The 20,628-nt window shown below is 32.6% G+C and overlaps 1 protein-coding gene and 1 long non-coding RNA gene across 3 annotated transcripts; both read right to left on the reverse strand.

Moving 5' to 3' along the window:
• Positions 1 to 6,030: 6,030 nt before the first annotated feature.
• On the reverse strand, positions 6,031 to 20,053 carry LOC110859104 (trypsin-1). 2 transcript variants are annotated; one of them, XR_004836984.1, is made up of 13 exons: positions 19,898 to 20,053; positions 19,233 to 19,511; positions 18,544 to 18,803; positions 14,881 to 14,917; positions 14,781 to 14,818; positions 14,686 to 14,699; positions 14,068 to 14,203; positions 13,405 to 13,531; positions 12,111 to 12,265; positions 11,411 to 11,465; positions 11,301 to 11,322; positions 6,794 to 7,441; positions 6,031 to 6,342 (listed from the first exon to the last, which is right to left on the reverse strand). XR_004836984.1 is itself a non-coding variant. In XM_022107972.2 (12 exons), the coding sequence occupies exons 1-12, from the start codon at positions 19,992 to 19,994 to the stop codon at positions 6,246 to 6,248; spliced, it is 1,317 nt and encodes a 438-aa protein (XP_021963664.1). In that variant the 5' UTR covers positions 19,995 to 20,053; the 3' UTR covers positions 6,031 to 6,245. The 2 variants fall into 2 exon arrangements, 1 of the variants encoding a protein (XP_021963664.1); XM_022107972.2 differs by lacking the exon at positions 6,794 to 7,441.
• On the reverse strand, positions 7,884 to 8,480 carry LOC118438672. The gene is made up of 2 exons (XR_004836985.1): positions 8,298 to 8,480; positions 7,884 to 7,962 (listed from the first exon to the last, which is right to left on the reverse strand). It is a non-coding gene; the product is annotated as an uncharacterized LOC118438672 (long non-coding RNA).
• Positions 20,054 to 20,628: the final 575 nt, after the last annotated feature.

Genomic DNA, 20,628 nt, shown 5'->3' on the forward strand with positions numbered 1-20,628 from the left:
CGGGTTACCCTGTGTTGTGAATACGGCCACAGAATGCAACGTTCTTTAGCCCGAGTCAGGGTGTTACTAAAAATTGAAATTGAGGCGGGTATATAATACGACCAGGAAAACTTTTCTATTTTTCCCCACATTTTCCCCATCTTCCAACTTGAATATTAATTTTGCCAAGTCTAAAATTTTGTCCAAAATCCACTCTGTCCAAAAACCCAACGTGTCCAAAATTTCACATCAATTGGACAATTTTTACACGTGTATTGACAGAAAATAATAATATTTTTCTCATCACATTTTCGTGTAAAGAAAGACGATCTGATTAATATATTGATATAATTTCATATTGGCCATATGAAATTTTAAATAAAAATATATTTTGGCGTTTTAGACAAGTTTTGTCTTTTAGTAAATTTTTTTATCCATTATCTCAAAATTTATTCTTAATGTTTTATTTACGTGTGACTAAATTTCAAATCGTTTCGTCAAGTTTTTGATGAAAGCCAAGCCATGAATCGCACTGAAAAAATGTTACATTTTTATAACATTTTTTGCCAAATTATTATTTGAGCATGAAAAGAAATTCCAATTTTTCAAGGACAAATATATCCACATATTTATCAAAAATTTTGAATTATATTTTTCACATTGTTCAAACCTGTAGTTAAAATGGGAACTTTTTGCACAAATTTACATATGGAAAAAATATGATCGGATCATATTGATTGGAAATTGTAAATACAAAATTTATTTCGGCGTCTCCATCTTACAAGATTTAGCAACAATTTATCTTCAACTGAATTTTTTTATCGGTAAAATGGATTCATAATTTTATATTCTATAAGAATTTCTTAAAAAATTCAGGTTGTATAAATGTAATAGATAGACTGACAGACGGACAACCATGACGAGTAGGTAAGACATGATTCCGACTTAAAATGTCAAGTTTGGGACATTTTTTGCAAAATTATTATTTGAGCATAAACAGAAATTTGAATTTTGCGATGACGAATATCAAAAATTTTGAAATATTTGTTTTACATTCTTCAAACCTTTGTTTAAAAAAGAAACTTTTTTCCTCTAATTTTTGCATGGACATACATGATCTGACCATATTGAATGTCTGGAAATTGATATTCAAAAATTTATTTCGGCGTCTTTTCCCTACACATTTGAACAATTTTTTTCAGAAGGGATTTTTTATCGGTAAAATTGATTCATAATTTTATATGCTACGTGCGTGTCTCCAAATTTAAAATTTTACTAACGTAATAGATAGACTGACAGACGGACAACCGTGACGAGTAGATAAGCCATAACTCGGACTAAAAATGTCAAGTTTGGGACATTTTTTGCCAAATTATTATTTTGCATAAACAAAAATTTGAATTTTCCGATGACGAATATCAAATATTTTGAAATACGTATTTTACACTCTTCAAAGCTTTAGTTAAATTTTATCCCAAATTTTCGTGGGAAAAAAATATGATCTGATCGTATTGCTTTTTTAGAAATTGAAAGTAAAGTAAATTGAAAGTTAGTGTCTCTAAATTTCAAGTCGATTGGATCAATTTTTCGAGCCTAATTGATAGACAGACAGACAAATAACCATGATTCGGACTGAAAAAATGTTAAATTTTTATAAAATTTTTTGCCAAATTATTCTTTGAGCATAAACAGAAATTCTAACTCTTCAAGACTGAATATATAAATATATAAAAATTTTGAAATATATTTTTTAAATTGTTTAAAGCCTTACTTAAAATACGGATTTCTTGCCCAAATTTTCATATGGAATAGATATGATCGTATCATATTGATTTTATGGAAATTTTAAATTAAAAATATATCTCCATCGTACAAAATTTAGCAAAAATTTATCTACCACTGAAATTTTTATCGGTAAAAATAGATTCATAACTTTATATTCTATGTACGTACGTATCTCCAAATTTCAGGTTTTAAAAATGTAATAGACAGACTGACAGACGGACAACCACGACAGATCTATAAGCCATGATTCGAACTGAAAATGTTAAATTTGGGACATTTTTTGCCAAATTATTGTTCTTAGTGAGGAAAATACCTAACAACGAAAAAAATTTACTAAGTATGCATTTGCCCCACCCCAAAAATGACCATCTGCGATATCTCAGTCATTTCTCAACCGATTTTGATGAAATTTTGCACCGATTATTGTTACATAATTTAGAAACGGGATCTGGTCCGACTTAGCGAATGCTTGATTTTTACGCGAGTTATGGGCAAAAATATACCCCTGGAAACGTGTTTATATTTATAGCTAAATAATGGCGTATCGTAATGAAAAACGAATTGCACAAATTTTAGAGTAAATTTTTGTGCAAATTTTAAGGGTAGTATGATTAAAATCGGTTCATAAATGGCAAAGTTTGTTCTATAAGAGTTGCAAAAAATTGGATGAAGCTTAAGGGGTGGTAAAAAAAACGCCATTGACAACAACTAATGGAATGAATATATGAGTTCTACATACTCGAGTTATGTGGCAAAATATTTGCAAACTACATGCAAAATTAAATTTCGGGCATGCGTGGTGTTTAGTATCTAAATAACTCAATTACAAGTATTAAATAAACAAGCCCCCAAAAAAGGGAGATCTTAGTGAGGCTGGGTGCAGCTATCAATATTAAATAAATTTTTCGGAACAGCATTTGCATCACCACTCGTAAAACTATCTATTCGCACATTAATTTGTATTGATCAGAATATGAACTCCTGTTGTCTTCATTCGAAATCTTTAGTTCAATATATTTAATTGCAGTAATTTGTTAATAATTATGTAATTAAGTCCGTCCTGATGACGATCGCAACCGAGATCGAAAACTTGACACCATTAAAAAACAATAAAGTTTTTCGTTGTTATTGAATTTGTACATCTACAATGTACTTAATCAATAATTCTACTAGTAATTAAATCATCTAGGCTAAAATAGTTTGGAGAGTCGTGATTCAAATGCTGTTACGAAAAATTTATTTAATATTGATAGCTGCACCCAGCCTCACTAAGATTTCCCTTTTTTGGGGGCTTGTTTATTTAAGCATAAATAGAAATTTTCCGATCACGAATATCAAAATGTTTTAAATATTTATTTTATAATCTTCAAATCTTTAGTTAAAAAAACAAAGTTTTTCCTCAAATTTTCATATGGAACAAATATATTGATTTTATGGAAATTCTAGATAAAAAATATATTTCGGCGTCTTCTTCTTTCAAATTTAGTTTTCCAGAGAAACTTTCCATCGATAAAAATTGATTCCTAATTCTGCAAGTTCTACGTGTATCCAAAATTTCGACTCGATTGGATACATTTATTACGAGCGTATTGGATATACAGACAGACAAGCAGATAACCATGACAAGTAGATAAGCCCAGATTAAGATTTAAAACGTCAAAAATGTCAAGTTTGGGACATTTTTTGGAAAATTGTTATTTCAACAAAAATTCTTAATTTCCGAGGACGAATATATGTACATATTTATTCAATATTTTGAAATATTTTATACCTCCCAAACTTTACTTAACAAAATTATTCGTTTGCATAAATGTACAGAAATTGTTAATAAAAAAATGTAAATTTTGGTCTCAACATCTCACAGATTTTAACAAATTTTTTTTTCTACTAAAATTTTGTATAAATATCGAAAACTTTATTCTTAATTTGGCATGTTCCTCTAAAATTGCAAGTTTCATAAGCGAAATAGATAGACGGACGGACAAACAGACAACCATGACGGTTTCATAAGCCCTGTCACTGACTCCAATTTTAAGTTTTAGGCATTTTTTTTACCGAATTATTATTTCAGAAATATAAAAACCAGAAATTGTAATTTTCCGAGAAGGAATATACAAATTTATAAAAGAAATTGAAAAAAATAAATATTCTTCATCAAACCTTTAGTTTAAAAAACAAGTTTTTGACAAATTTTAAGAAGGATAAGTCGATATCTGAGCATATTAAGTGCATAAAAATTGCAAATAAAAAAATATATATTTTGGCGTCTTCATCTCACAAAGTTGAACAAATTTTGTTTCCTAGTAAAATTTTTTTTAAATCAAAATTTTACATGTTCTACGTGTCTCTAAAATTTCGAGTTTTACAAGCGTAATAAATTGATAGACGGACAGACACACAACAATGACAGGTTGATAAGCCCGTGCTCGGACTAAACCGTCCAAGTTCCTGACATTATTATTATTATTTGAGTATAAACAGAAATTTTTATTTTCCAGAAAGAATATGCATTTATGAAAAATTTTGAAAAATTTTGAAAAATTTTGAAAAATTTTGAAAAATTTTGAAAAATTTCATGTTTTCCAAGTATTAATTCAAAAATAATGTTTGTCCCAAGTTTTTAAACCAAGAGATATGATGTGATCATACTGCTTTTACCAAGATGGTAAATAAAAAATGTAAATTTCAGCGTCTTCATCTCAAATTTTAATAAATTTTGCTTTTGCTAAAAATTGATTCCCAAATAATTTTCCACAATCTACGTGTCTCTAAAATCAAGTCGATTGAATAAGGTTTACGACCGTTCCAGATAGACAGATAGATAGACACAACCAGAACGGATAGATGAGCCCTGACTCGGCCTAAAAATGTAAAGTTTGCGACATTATTATTATTCGATTGGAACAAAAAATTTCAATTTTTCGAAGACCAAAAATTGGTAGAGTTCCACACCGAGAAATAAAATTCTGGTGGATTTTAATCAATTATTTAAAGCGTGACAGGTTTGGCATCACTCCGACTCGAAATACAAGTTTTTTAAAGAAATTAATTTTTTTGTATCGCTATCAAAATACTCTATTTTTAGAAACTCTTGAAAATAAAACAAACCCAAAAAAGGAAAGCTTAGATGAGACTAAGAAGTGCGATAAAAAGTATTTAATAAATTTCTTCTCCAGTGAAGGACATAATTTTAATATTTCCAGCATCAGCGCCCCATTTCATTCACTATCATATAAATAAATACAAATATACAATAACTATCAAAATTCAAATATGATGTAGCGAGAAATATTAAAATCATTTGTTAATTGTTCTTGTCGCTAAAAAATTATGAATGCTTGCAATTATATTTGTACTTAAAGTTGATACATGATATACAGGTCTGACCAAATATAGTCGACTCTTTTCCCCAGTAATATGTATACACATACGTAAATATATTGCTTATGTAATTTAGTCAGTTAAAAATAAAATGGGGCGCTGATGCTGTAAATATTAAAATTATATGTCCTTCACTGGAGAAGAAATTTATTAAATACTTTTTATCGCACTTCTTAGTCTCATCTAAGCTTTCCTTTTTTGGGTTTGTTTTATTGAACAGTTTTTATTGACGTTGATGACTTTGGGGGTGTAACGGTCAAATTATAATCAGGAGTAATCGTAGCAAAAGATGGACGAACATAACGATCTATAAATGAGTTTGACCCTTAATAATAATCTTTTCGTTGGATGACCGGTGGGCCTTAGCAACTAAACTTGGTGGTAGTGACAGTGGTGATATTTGACCACCATCAAAACTTTCTCAGTTTTAAACCGATTTTGGGTATTTTAATTTTGTATTTTTCTAAAAAATGTTTATCAACTTTTTGCTCATTTACATTTAGCATAAATGGCTTCGTTTTTTTCTAATCTCCAAAAAACACATTTTCGATGGTGTTTTCCTTGCATATCTCAGGAACAGGGAAACATTTCAGCCTCCTGTTCGACAGTTCAATTCTAATTTGCCATAATTAACTCTGGACACTAATTTTATTAAAATCGGATGGAAAGTGACCTAGATCTGAAAAAATTAAGCTTTTCAAAACCGTAGTGATTGCTTACTTAGATGATTTTTTTCCTGCAGTAACTATAGCCTCATCTAAGAATAATGTATGTTTCCAGCTATAAAATTTTCACGTAATCTGAATTACATTTTTTTGTAATTACATACATAAGCAAATCTACGAGATTTACGAAAATTACAACCTTCGTAAATATACGCATGTATTGAACTTCAATAATTAAATCAAAATTCTTTATTATCTCCTTCAAACAAATCTTTGTGATAATTTTTTCGACTTTTTTTTATAATGAATTGCACATACGTAGCATTACAAATATTGGCAAAATAAAAAAATTCCGTGTAATCCAAATTAATTATTCTTTATTTAATAATTTCCAGGTGGTGGTAGGCATCATGAAAAATATGTAGAAGTCATTCATTACGGTCTTTTATTGTTACTGGATTTTTTAGTGTTTCGACTTATCCAATCTTTATAGTGACTGACACGCGTATAAACGCCTGGAGTTTGCCCACACCTGAAAAAAGTTGAAAATCATGTATAGTAAAACCCAGAGTATAGCCTTCTTTTATATAGCCCGAGTCAGGGTGTCCCTAAAAATTGAGGTGGGTATAACACGACCAGGGTTTGCCACCCCGGGTTTTTGGGGTATTGGGGTTTTGATAGGTTTTGGGGTAGCAAATTTGAGCAATACCCACGGGTAGTCGGGGTTTTCAAATTTAAAAAAGTGTACAATATATTAAAACAGCATGTTACTGATAATTTTTTAAATTAATTAGATGCTAAAATAGAATTAATGAACTGCTTTGTTGCGAAATAGTTGAAAAAGTAGATTGTTTTCATAGCATAATACATGAGGTACTGACTCAGTTTACCCCCAAAACCCCGATTACCCCGACTACCCGCAAAACCCAGGTAAAACCCCTGGGTATGGGTTTTCAATAGAAAAAATCCGGGGTTTTCCTTACCCTGAACACGACCTCGACAGCTTTTTCATTTTTCTACACATTTTCCTCAACTTCCAATTTGCTTCATAATTTTGCATGTTTTGAGTGTCTCCAAAATTTCAAGTCGATTTTATAAGTTTTAAAACGAGTTTAATCTGAAGACAGGCAGACGACGGGCACATAAGCCATGACTCGGACTAATCCTAAGTTTGGGACATTTTCTGCCGAAGCGTTATTTCAGTATAAATAGAAATTGTAATTTCCCGAGGACGAATATATGTACATATTTATGAAAGCTTTTTTAAAATATTTCATATCTTCTAAGCTTTATTGAAAAAAAAAAATTTTTGTCCAAATTCTGGGTTGAAGAAACACGATCTGATGAAATTGAATGTATTAAAATTGTAAATAAGAAATATACTTTGGCGTCTTCATCTTACAAATTTCAACAATTTTTTTTCAAGAGGGATTTTTTATTGGTAAAAATTGATTTCTAATTTTGTAACGTGTCTCTAAATTTCAAGTCGATTGGATCAATTTTACGAGCGTAATCGATAGACAGACAGATAACCACGACGGCTAGGTAAGCCCCGACTCGGACTAAAATGTGAAATTTGGATGATTTTTTCTTGCCAAATTATTATTTCAGTAGAAACCATAAGTTGTAATCTGAAATTATTGTGGAATAAGGTAAATTGTTAGGTATATGTATATACGTGGATATGTATATGTAATTAATAATATGTATGTAATCTACGTAGATATGTATATGTAATTAGTTATGAATCTGTACATGACTCCATCTTTAACTCTCCACTAATAAATACTCTCCTCTGTCTCCTCTCACTGTGTACCACTTATTTATGTATAATCATATATACATAACATTGGTGGACCGTCGAGTACTTTCTTTCGCTCCTCCCACTCACAATGGATTTTAAAATTTTCAAAATTCTTCGACATCCTACCAAATTTGCTACGACGGCGACGACTAAGCAGCTTGACCACCGACCCTTAGAGCTTGTCATTTTGCTTCCGGTAGGGAAACTTCCCAAATCTCTCTTCTCAAAACCTTGCGTAAACTGTGTGATTTTCCTGTGAAACTTTTTTTGTGAATTTTCGTCATCTGGTCTGTAAATTGGATTATCCTCCCGGATGCTATCAGGTCTGTAAATTGGTTCTAAACCACCCTGAAAATATTTCCCCATTCTTAAAATTTCCAAATCTCCAGTCCAAAATTTACATTTCATAATTCGAGCAAATATGCTAAATTCAAAATTCCGTTATTTGTTTTAAACACGTCAAAAAAATATATGCAAAATTGTCCTTCAAAATTGTTAAAAAATCGTAAAAATATTGTAAAAAAAAATTCCGTTTAATTTCTGAAAAATTTTGATCAAAATTCGTTCAAAATTTATCAAAAGTTCTGCAAAATATTTGCAAAAATGTCATTTTTATTCATTTCGTCTGGAAAATTGTCCCAATTCTTTATCAAATTTTGTTGCAAAAATGTAATCTGATTCACCTTGTCTCAAAATTCTGCTGAACTTTCATGCTCGATCTGCGTTGTCACCACTTTCCCAGGCTGAGAATGAAATATAACGCCTTGAGATTAATGTTTGTAATGAGCAACGTCTACATATTAATTGCGTGTTCAAGTATGGAAATCCACATTGTACATAGTTCCCCTTTTTTAACGAGTCACGGTTATGGGTCACCCACACAAAACCCTGCGTCTTCGAGTTGTCCGGTTATGGGTCACCCAGAGAAAACCCTCACAAGTCTGCGTATTTATGTATCTCCGATGTCCCGATGGACGACATACCACGACCATAAAAATGTATTTTTCTTTGTTCATCGTTTTGTCCCAATCTGCAAGTTTTATATGAGTCAACCACCACCACGCCTGAGATGACACAATTCCACCACCGATTGCGAGCCATACCATCTTCTCAAGTTCCAGCCCTGCAAAATTACTGCGTCATTCGATATGTGTATTAAATTGTTCAGTGTTATTCATGCAAAATCTTTGTTCATGTTTGTTTTCCGGAGTCATTTCATATTTCATTTTTCCATGAATTTTACCTATGTCTCCAACCCTCAAAATTTCTAATTCAAATTGTGACTACTGAAATTTTTAGTTTGCAAACCTACACACTCTTTCAGACTATTTTTCAGGAGAAAAATTTTTTCGTGAGAGGGTAGTGTTAGGTATATGTATGCCTACGTAGATATGTATATGTAATTAGTTATGAATCTGTACATGACTCCATCTTTAACTCTCCACTAATAAATACTCTCCTCTGTCTCCTCTCACTGTGTACCACTTATTTATGTATAATCATATATACATAACAAAATATATCTGGCTACGTGTCCCTAAAATTTCATAAGTTTTTCTCGAAAGAAAAATTTCCTATACCATTTCAAAGCGAGTAAGTCGGGAAATAAGTTTTTGTAAGTCCCAAAATTAGCTCGACATTAACTCGTTGAAGGCCTGACTACATTTTAACTGAGAGGGATGTGGCCGTGAAAAAATTAAGACATACATAAAAAAGTATGGAGAATCCGAAAATGACAACCCCAAATACGCAGGATGAGAAAAAACCATCATTTCGACTCCTCCGAAAATGAAAAACGAAAAATTTGTTTAAGAAAATTCTCCATCCACGTCGGTGCCTGATGCGGCCATGAAGTCAAAGATTAATACAAACCACTTGTATCATATTAAGGCCTATAAAATGAGGGTCAAAGCGTATGCAAAGAAATCTCCAGAAAAATAAAGGGGACTGAAGAAAAAGTACGACCTCCCAAGCTTTACAACAAAATCTCACCAAAAAAGTTGGTCACGGACGACGAGTCCTACGTTCGTAAAAACGTAACAGAAACTCCGGGAAGGCAATTTTTTCATGGGAAATATATCTCCCAACTGCAAACCGTAGAGAAATTCAAATGTTTTTCGAAATTTCTCAGAAAACCTCAGGTTTGGTTGGCGTTCGGGCAATTTGGGCACGTTTCGGACCCTTCAGTTAAAAAGGGCTGTGAGGATGTACAAGTTTGATTTCGGGAATGGGGGATAGACCGTCTGATTCCTTTCATCAAGGAGTATTATAAAATAGAAAATGTAATTTTTGGACCGACCTTGGACCAATCCACGATCCAACAACTATCAAGCAAGAAATCGGAAAAAAATTCAGTTTGGCGTCGAAAAATGGAAACCCTACATACATGCCTCATCTTCGCTCAATAAAAAAATGTGACCTATGTGTAAGAAGGAATACTTCCAGCTTTGGGAAACAGTCGATACTTTAAGAAAATTTTGGTTCCGGTGGCAGAAAATTAACAATGAAGTTGCAAAGTCTTCCAAAAAATCAGTCACGGCGGGTGTGAAGAAAAAAGTTAAATGGAAAGTGGATAATGGATTAAAGTCCTAATTGTTCCTGGATATGTTTGGGCAGATATATTTTTAGTATTCTACAGAAATTTGAGATTTCAAAACTCATTTTTGACAATTTTCAGGCCGAAGTTGCAAGTGATCGGGTATATATAAGACCCGCTCTATCTATGCACATACCTGTTCACTTTCATTCATTTGACTGATTATGATAGTGAATGAAAATTAATTTCCTGTCATGTGAATGAAAATCATCGAAGGATTCCGTCATTTCAGATGAATGACTGTGAATGAAATGATTTTTCACCCTATGCTTAATACATGGGGCGAAGTAAAAACTGAAGTAAGATGAAATGAAATGAATTTGAAAGAAAATGACTGAATGTGAATGAAAATCTTCAGTCCGAAATCGGGATGATTGAATTTTAATGAAAACTGAATTTTGAACAGGTATGTCTTTGTATATTTCATTTTGCTAAAATTTTTTCAAAGATCAAACTTTATCTAATCATACTAATCGTATGAAATTGTAAATCAAAAATATATTTTGGCGTCTTCATCTTACAAATTTTAACAAGGTTTTGTTTTCTAGTTAAGTTTTTTATCAATATCTAAAAATTAATTCGTCTCCAAAATTTCTAGTGGATTGGATAAGTTTTACGAGCATAATGGATAGACGGACAGACAGACAACCATGACGGGTACATAAGTCCTGACTTCGGCTAAAAACAACTTAAAAAAAACTGTTAAAAAAATTTCCACACATTTTCCTTATCTTCCAACTCGATTCCTACATTCTTAGAAAACTGATATTAAATCATTACCGACCGGAGTACATATGTGACTCTACCGGCACTGGAATTACCGTTCAGTGATGTTGTGGTAATGAAAAATTTACCACTCAGGAACAATTTACTACCAATCGCGTAAGAAATTATTACCAAATTAATACCAGCACGGAGTATCTATGTGACTCTACCAGATTTTTAACAATGTAATTTAGCATATTCTACCATTGTAATCGATAGACAGACAGACAGACAACCATGACGGACGGGTACGTTAGCCCTGACTCGGGCTAAAAAAAAGAACGTGACACTTATGCAGTTTTAGTAAAATCTGTGATTGTCTTACTCAACACCAAAGGAGACGAGTCCTACACAAGGAACAAAAATGTATGTATATTTTGCTCAAATTTGAAAATCATGCTCGTCATTGCTCATAATTTTTCATCTTTCGCTTACCAACTTGCTCAGCCGTCGTCTTTGAGTTTATTGTCAGACTTCCTCCCGAATCGCCCTTCAAAACGTAATTAATTAATTAAATTAATTAATTAATTAATTGTGTATAATGACCAGAGGGAGGATATGTATTTACAAAAAATCCTGGAATTATGTCAATCTTTAATATTTACGAAAAATCTCAAAATATATGAAATTACGTAATTACATGCTATTTACGAAATATATACGAACAAAAACATGAACATAAGAATTTTAAAAATTTGTACTTTTAATTTGTAATTAAAAATAATTAACAATAATTAAGAAACTAATCCCCTAATTTATCCCCTAAATTAATCTCCTGTGGTCGAATTAATTTCAACACGAAAATTTCGTCTCACATCGTTTATGTATTTACAAAATATGTATATTTAAAAAAATATAAGTTTTTCGCATTTCTTGAATAATAGCGGAAATATTTAATATGTTTAAAAACCTAGAAATATGTGACAATGTGTAAAAATATTTTGAAATTTTTGTGATCTATGCGAGTTAGGGGAACACACCGACAAAGCTTGACGGTCATCAAATGGAAAAGTTAAAAATAAATACATATCCGCTCTTTGCTCATGCAAATCATCATCATAATAAAAACTGCATTTAATCACGACATTCATTCACAATCAAGGACTTTTTTGCAATATTGCAAAAAATTACTAACCCTGCAACTATCCTGTCCTTTTCCACCAGAGCAAACCATCCCTTCCGTAATTTCGATGATGCTCGCATATTTCTTTTTACAATCCTCATGCTTCCAAATGTTTACCTGCGCCGTTCTTAATTTACTTGGTTGTTGGCATCCTTCACAAAGTTGGCCTGCGTGGAGTACATGAAAATTATAACTTTGTGATGCGAAAAGAAATTGGCGATATTTTTACGAATTGGCAACCGGTTTTTTGCTAATTGTTTTTTGTCAATTGTTTTTTTTTTGCTAGTCAAAATTTCACTAGCAAAATCCACGAATGTGTAAAATATCTACATATCTTAGTAAAATATCGACATATTTATTATCGTAACAAAAACGATAAATTGGTGTTAGAAAATACATTATTTTAGGTTTTAAAATCTTGCTGACAAAAGATGAAGATTTCTGAACGATTTTTGCACAAGGAAAATAAAGTCCTAAAAAGTACATTTGAGTACGTTAAAGTTTTCAAAAAATGTAAGAGTCTCACACCGAAAATAAAATCTGGTGAATTTTAACCATTTAAAAACATACCTGTTCAAAAAAAACTTTTTTCATTCAAAGTTCAGTCATCCCGATTTCTGACTGAAGATTTTCATTCACATCCAGTCATTTTCTTGCAAACTCATTTCATTTCACTTCATCGGATTTCATTCCTTACTTCGCCCCATGTATTAAGCATAGGGTGAAAAATGAAATGAGTGAAAATCCTTTCATTCACAGTCATTCATCTGAAATGACGGAATCCTTCAGTCATTTTCATTCACTATCATTCCCTATCATAATCAGTGAATCATGTATGTTCAAAAAGCGATAGATTTGTCTACCCTCACACATAAAGTGACACATTATAATAACTTGAATGATAGAAATTAGAAATTTTTTAAAGACCTTAAGAAACAGAAATGAACAAAATATTTTGTGTATTTTGAGCTTCTATGCATTTCTGGGACTGTAACACCCACAAAAAGACGAAAATTCACTTGGAGAAGGCAACAGTTAGATAAAAATAGGTATATGGTTTTGTCAAGAAATTATGTTTTTATCGGGGTCAAAATACATTGTTTTAACGATTTTTAAAAATAATTTTGACACCGATAAAAACATAATTTAAAAACCCCGTATTTTCGACTGACTACCTTCTCTACATAGATTTTGGTCTTTTTGTAACACCCCCCGAAATCCAAACCTTGGCAAAATACTCTATTTTTTGACACAGTATTTTCCCCGTCCCTCCACTAAAATTCAATCTCATAATATACGAACGTACCCCACCCAGCTATGTCGCCAGTCTTCTTGTCGATCGAACTCCTTTCGCCGCTGTGGAGGCAGACGGGTTGAATGGTTTTGCCATATTCGACCGGACTCGACAGCTTTATTAGACCGATGTCATTTTGCTGCAAATTTGTGAAATACTTACGACGGAGGTATCTCAGCGGATGGTCTCCGATTTTGAGCAAATTAGTCTCAATCGACGACAAATGTAATTGATATGAAATTTGTGAAAGACACGATTTCCTAATGGGCACGTTTCGCAGAGATACTTGCATCTGAAGAGGAGAAAACGCGCAGTAAATTTGGAAAGAGTAACATTGTAATATTTCGAAGTCAAAGACAATAAATTTTTCAAACAAATTAACTGTCAATATTTTGTATTTTTATTCTGTATCTGGTCATATTTAATTGAATTTATTTGTATTCAATATTTTTTTTCTGACATTGAAATATACCAATTTTACCCTTTCCAAATTTACTGTGCGTTTTCTCCTCTTGGGATGCAAATATCTCGGCCAAACGTACGCATTGGGAGATCGTGTCTTTCGCAAATTTCAGGATAATTAAATTTTGCATGCGATTCCTAATTTTTTACTGGATTTTATGATATAACTCGATACACAATCCCGATTTAGCTTGAAAAGGTTCAAATTTGTACCAATTTATCCATCGTAAAGTGCTTGTTGTACAGGACCATGTACGCCTTCCTGGTCTGAATGGGGGCATCGTTCGGGTTCGAAATATCGTGGTCGCCAAAGACCAACTGCAAATTTGCCACATCACTCGCCGACATGCTTTAAATACATAAAAATATGCAAATTAATGTAAATCATCATTTTCCTTAAGGTGGAATAACTCCGTCATAGATCTTTATTCTCACTCTACCCCAATTCAATGTATTTAATTGCAAATTTATAAAATTACATCAATTTTATGGGTTAAAAAAATTAAACTTTTCATACTTTTATGTATATAACGTTAATTTAGGGTACTACGGAAATATCAATTTGAAATAATTAGTTTTTGGTATTAGTTTTTGACGACATTTATTGCAAAAATTAAAAAAGTTAATCAGCATTTTTTTCAAATCGATAGTTTTGTAGTGCCAAAAGTTAGCTTCACAATAAAGTATGAAAAGCTGCATTTGTCTGAAAACTCATGAAAAAGATGTAATTTGCGAAATTTGCACTTAAAGAGATTGAGCTGGGGTAGTGTGAGACTTAAAATCTATTCCACACCAAATCTTCATCCTATAGCACCTTAATTAAATACTTACTGCTGGATACAATGCTGCAAAAATATTAAGAAATTGTTTTACTTATATATCGTTACCAAGTTTAATGCTTACATGATCAAAATTAAATTAATTACCGCGGCTGTAAGGACCCATTCATTATTGATGATCGAACCTTAATTAAAATCAAAATCAGCTACTTTTCAGAAAACATACACGAACGTTATCTTTTCCAACCTCCGCAAAATTGTCGCCGTTTGTTCATCAAAGCCACCTTGAAAGTTCGCGACAAAAAAAATAATTAGAAATACAGTTATCGGACGACATGATTATTTTAATGCAGATATTCTGCCAAATGTTGATGAATTTCAAAGATGAAATCGAAACAAGCCTAAAATGATTTGGATAAAATAAATCAAAATTTCATTAATGCATTATTTTACAAAAATTTTGAATATTTTAAACCCAACGAAATCTCAGCAAAATTGTGATTTTCTGTAGCATAATTGTGAATTTTTAATTTTTTGTTTAGATTTTATTTCACAATTTTATAGACATACCTGTTCACTTTCATTCATGTGCCTGATTATGATAAAGAATGATAGTGAATGAAAATGAATTTCCTGTGATTTGAATGAAAATGAGTGAAAGATTCCGTGATTTCAGATGAATGACTGTGAATGAAAGATTTCTCACTCATTTCATTTTTCACCCTATGCTTAATGCAGGGACGAAGTAAGAAATGAAGTCAGATGAAGTGAAATGAAATGAGTTCGAAAGAAAATGATTGAGCGTGAATGAAAATCTTCACTCAAAAATCGGGATGACTGAAGTATGAATGAAAAAAGTTGTTTTGAACAGGTATGTTTATAGGACTGTAGGATTTCAATCTCGAATCCAAATTCAGTCAACATTTTGTAATATTAATAAACCTTTCAGATAAAGTAGCAGCGTCCTTTAATAATTGGGATAAAATTAAGTAAAGTATTTTTTAATTAATGATTCAATTTTCTGAAAAAAAACTCGTAATTTCCAGAAGCAAAATTCGAAATTCTTGGATTTTATTTCACGATTTAATAAAACTGAGTTTTCAATGTAAAAAGTTTATTAAAACTATATAGAGATCCCGTACTATATAGTGGCGATGGAGAACTTTGACCTAAAAATGGTCAAAAAATGATTCTTGAAATCTCAAATTTTGGTATAATATGTCAAATATATCTGACCACGTGTCCTCAAAATTTCATAACTTTTGCTTGAAAAATAAATTTCCTACGCCATTTCAAAGAGAGAAAGTCGGGAAACGAATTTTTTATAAGTACCAAAATGTGAGCGACAGCGACTCAAAGAAGGCTTGACTACATTTCAACGGAGACAGGTGTGGTCGTGAAAAAATTAGTACATACATAAAAAAGTATGGCAAATCCGAAAATATCAACTTCAAATACGCACCACAAGAAAAAACCATCATATTGACCTCTTGAAAATGAAAAACGATTAAATTTATTTTTGGAAAGTACCGCTCCACGTTTGTGCCTGATGCGGCCACGAAGTCGAAGATTAATCCAAACTATGTGCATCATATGAAGGCTCATAAGTTGTGGGTCAAAGCGTATTCAAAGAAATCTGCAGCAAAGCATACGGAAGGTCAAGAAAAAATGGTGAACGCAAGCCCTCCCAAGCCTTACAACAAAATTTCACCAAAATAGTTGGTCATTGGCGACGAGTCTCACGTCTTCAAAAACGTGACAGAAACTCCGGGAAGGCAATTTTTTGTGGGAAATATATCTCTCAACTGAAAACCGAAAAGAAACTAAAATGTTCTTCGAGATTTCTCAAGAAATTTCAGGTTTGGCAAGCGTTGGGTAAATTTGGGCATGTTTCGGACTCCTCACTTCAAAAGGGCTGTGTGGAGGCACATGTTTGTTTTCCGAAATGTGAGATAGACCGTCTGATTCCTTTCATCCATGAGTATCAGAAAATATAAAATGTAATTTTTTGGACCGACCTTAGACTAATCCACAATGCAATGACTATCAAGGAAGGGATCGAAAAAAAAATTCAGTTTGACGTTGAAAAATGAAAACCTCACATTCAACACTTATTATAGCTCAATAAAAAAAATTAGGCTATATGTAACAAGGCATACTCCCAGCTTTGTGAAACAGTCGAAACTTAAAAAAAATTTCGATTCAGGTAGGAGATAATTGCCCATTAAGTTGCAAAGTCTTCCGAAACAGCAGTAATGGCGGGCGTGATGAAAAATGTTAAATACGAGATGGACAATGGATTTCAGGCTTCTTTCTTCGCGGATGTGGGTAGTCAGATATATTTAGGATATCATACCAAAATTTCAGATTTCTAGAATCATTTTTTGACCATTTTTAGGTCAAAGTTTCCCATCGCCACTATATAGTACGGGATCTCTAACTTACTTAAACAACTAAAAAAGCAGATATATTTATTCCGAGCTTTCGATGCATTATCTTCAGGGAAAATTTTAGAAATCGAAAAAACAAGATTGATTTCACTTCATTCAGACGTGGGTAAAATAATTTGTCAAAATGCAGTATTTTGAGCTCAAACTGCTGTACTTTAAAGTATTTTTGCCACCTCTGTTAGTTTGTTTTAAATAAATCTATGTTTTCTATAGTTTAATTTATTTAACTCTGGAAATTACCTCTAGGTAATTTCCTTGTCACATTTGGCACATAAAACCCAGGTATATATGGCTTTCTAAATAACTAAACCTAGTTAGAATTTCTTTTTCGGTGATCAACTCTTGCACTTTTTGAAATCTTGTTACGTTTCCCACCCTACATGTTCAAAAATTTATTTTTTATTCAAAATTCAGTCATCCCGCTTTGTGACTGAAGATTTTCACTCACGTTCAGTCATTTTTTTGAAAATTCATTTCACTTCATCTGACTTCATTTCTTACTTCGTCCCATGTTTTAAGCATGCATAGAGCGAAAAATATTTAAAGGAGTCATAAATCCTTCATTCATCCGAAATGACGGAATCTCTCAGTCATCTTCAATCAAATGGCAGGAGTTTCATTTTCATTCAGTATCATAATCAGTCAAATGAATGAAAGTGAACAGGTATGTTCTCCACGCAAGAATCGTTTATAAGTTTGGGGCTTTTGTCAGCCGGATTCGGTGTGAAAACCGAAGAGTTTTTTACATACACGGAACCAATATTATTCAGATTAGAATTGGTTTGATTTATATTTTAACTAATATGAAAACCCCTTTACAAATTCTGAAATTAAAAAATTGCCGAAAAAAAATGTGTTTAAAAAGTTGCCAGCCTGAACGGTTGTGCAGAATAAAATATGTACTTTTTTCAGTAGGAAATTTTCCCTTTAAACATGAAGAATTCTTTCATGAGTAAAACCAAGGGATTATTTTTCTAAATAAAATTATCTACCGAGCAAAAAAAAAACGAAAATCTGGAGAAGACAACAGTCAGCCGAAAATTCAGATTCTGTAAAGAAGTTGCATTTTTAACGCTGTAAAAATGCATTGTTGACACGATTAAAAAAAATAAAGTATATTTGACTTCGATAAAAAGATAATCTCCACAAATCCTGGATTTTCATATTTCGTACTCGGGACAGAAACTCAACAATAATCTATCAAATTAAAATTCGTAATTAAAATTCGTCAGACTTTTTCTCGGTGTTAGACTCCTGCATTTTTTTAAAGCATGTACAATTACGCTTTTCCCAGGTAAAAATCGTTTATTTTCTTTAGAAATCTTGGAATTTTTTTTGGTTGGAATTTTTATTCCTGGAAATTCAAACCCTGGGAAGGACGGAGCTCAAATACCGTTCAAAGTATTTTTCCTACTTATGAAAGTAATAAAATGTAAACTTAAATCAAATCCTGTACTCACAATCCACGGAAATTCATGCATTTTTGCCTCTCTTCCCCCCACGATACGTGTCGCCCCCTCTTCAAGATCAGTTTCATTGCCAGGAACTACCGGGTTATTATTTTCTTCGCCCAAATGCACTTGAACTTGGCCACACGTTCGTTTTCCCTTGACCGACTCTTCTTCCACCACGTCCCCCGGTTCCACGGGGGTTGGGGGATAAATTGGGTTCCGATGCGGACAACAGATAAGAAATTCTGCGGTGAGGACTTGCCTAAAATCTGGAAACATTTTACAAAAAAAATCCTTAAAATTTCTGAAAAATAAATAGTTCTATCTTAATAATTTTGTTTACATTCTGGTTATGAAAAATCTGGACAACTGTACAGAAAACAAATTTTTAAAAAAACATTCATTTTTATAAAATTCGGGGGGTCAGAACTTGCTTAAAATCTGGACACAATTTTCAGAATATCTATCAAATTTCCGAAAAAAAACATTTATGTCTGCATGATATTGTTAGAATTTTCGTTGAGAGTTTGTTTAAAATCTAGATAATTTTTTTTCAGAAAATCTTCTCTCAAATTTCCTAAAAAGCAGTCTGTACAACTTTGTTTAATTTTGTGGTGAGAACTTGCTTAAATTCTGGGTAGCCTAAAATATTCACACAAAATCTCTAAAATTTCTGAGAAAAAAATTGTTTTCCTTACTCTGTGGTGAAATCCGATCTGCACCGGACGTCTCCATGTCGCAAATTCCAGAAATCTGGATAAGAATATGGGCCAACTCGGGGTTCATCGTGGTCACGTGTTGTTCCACCGTTTTATTCAGCGGAAATAGGAATGGGTAACACTCCTCAATTTTTCGACATGTCCCCCGCTTTCCGCGGGTCGTGGTACATTTCGAGGACAAAACGATGGCGTCATATCCTTCAGCCGAAGTGTCTTCTACAACAGTGCGTCTCATTCTTTGAGGGGACGATTCATCCCCTAAAGTAAAGGATCAATTTTTTTTCAGAAGTCTGTGAATCAGTGGCCGCGGAAGTCGGGGGAAAAGATCCCCTCGTACAGAAAATCGTTTGGAAATTTTTATATGCAAAAGAATTATTCTGATAAGATTTTGTTTTGGTCTTGATCCAAAAATCTTGTTCCAAAAATCTTGTTCCAAAATCTTGAATTTGAATTTTTGAGGGTATTGGGCCAGTGGCTGCGGAAGTGGTAGGGACAGAGGGGCAATATCCTCACAGTTATTCGATATCCGCATCACCTGCCCATATTATAAAAACCCCTCCCTCCTCTATCCTTAAATATTAATGTCCCCGCATGTCTCCACAGCTTCCGCGGCCACTGTTCGGAAAAAACTATCTATTTTTTACCTGCTTTTATAACGATGGAATCCCCATCTACGAAAAAATCTTGCCTAGCGAAAACCGAGGCCACCACAAAAAATAAAACAAATATGATTTTTTTCATCGCTAAAAATAATTATAAATCTTCCACTTTCCAATCTTTCCCTAGACTGGAGTCGTTTCTCCGAGATCCCACTATTTTTCATGGCATGGGAAAAACCATGAAATATTTAGTTTTGGAATTGTATTTACCCCGATGTCCATGGAATTTTTTAGCATTTATGGAATTAATGATTTCTTTTGCCATTTTTGTCCCGCATTTTAATTTATGGTCAATCTTGTAATAAACGTGAGCGATATTTCTGCCATGCCCAAAATAAATTAATTCTCAGAATTAATTATATTTTCTGGGCATTAATTATGTAGCATTGTACAACTCTGATTAACAGGTAGCCAAAAAAACTGGATGGTCCAGACCATTCAATTGGAGGTCGAACAATGATCCTTTATTTTGGTTATAAAACACCTTGACAGATTTATTCCACTCATTTGGCACTGTTCTGTAACAATCTTAGAAAGTTGTTTCGCAATTTTTTTTTGCATATGTGTCTGCCAGATGTATCGACTGGATACCTGAATGAGTGAATATTGTGGAACTATCATGCAAGGCATGCGTGAACGCTTGAAGAAAGATTCGAAAATTGACACGTTTTTCTGCATAACAAAGTTTCATGCAAAATTCTATGCAAAATTTTACA

Source organism: Folsomia candida, unplaced genomic scaffold, assembly GCF_002217175.1.
Source record: "Folsomia candida strain VU population unplaced genomic scaffold, ASM221717v1 Fcan01_Sc024, whole genome shotgun sequence".
Taxonomy (NCBI): Eukaryota; Metazoa; Arthropoda; class Collembola; order Entomobryomorpha; family Isotomidae; genus Folsomia; species Folsomia candida.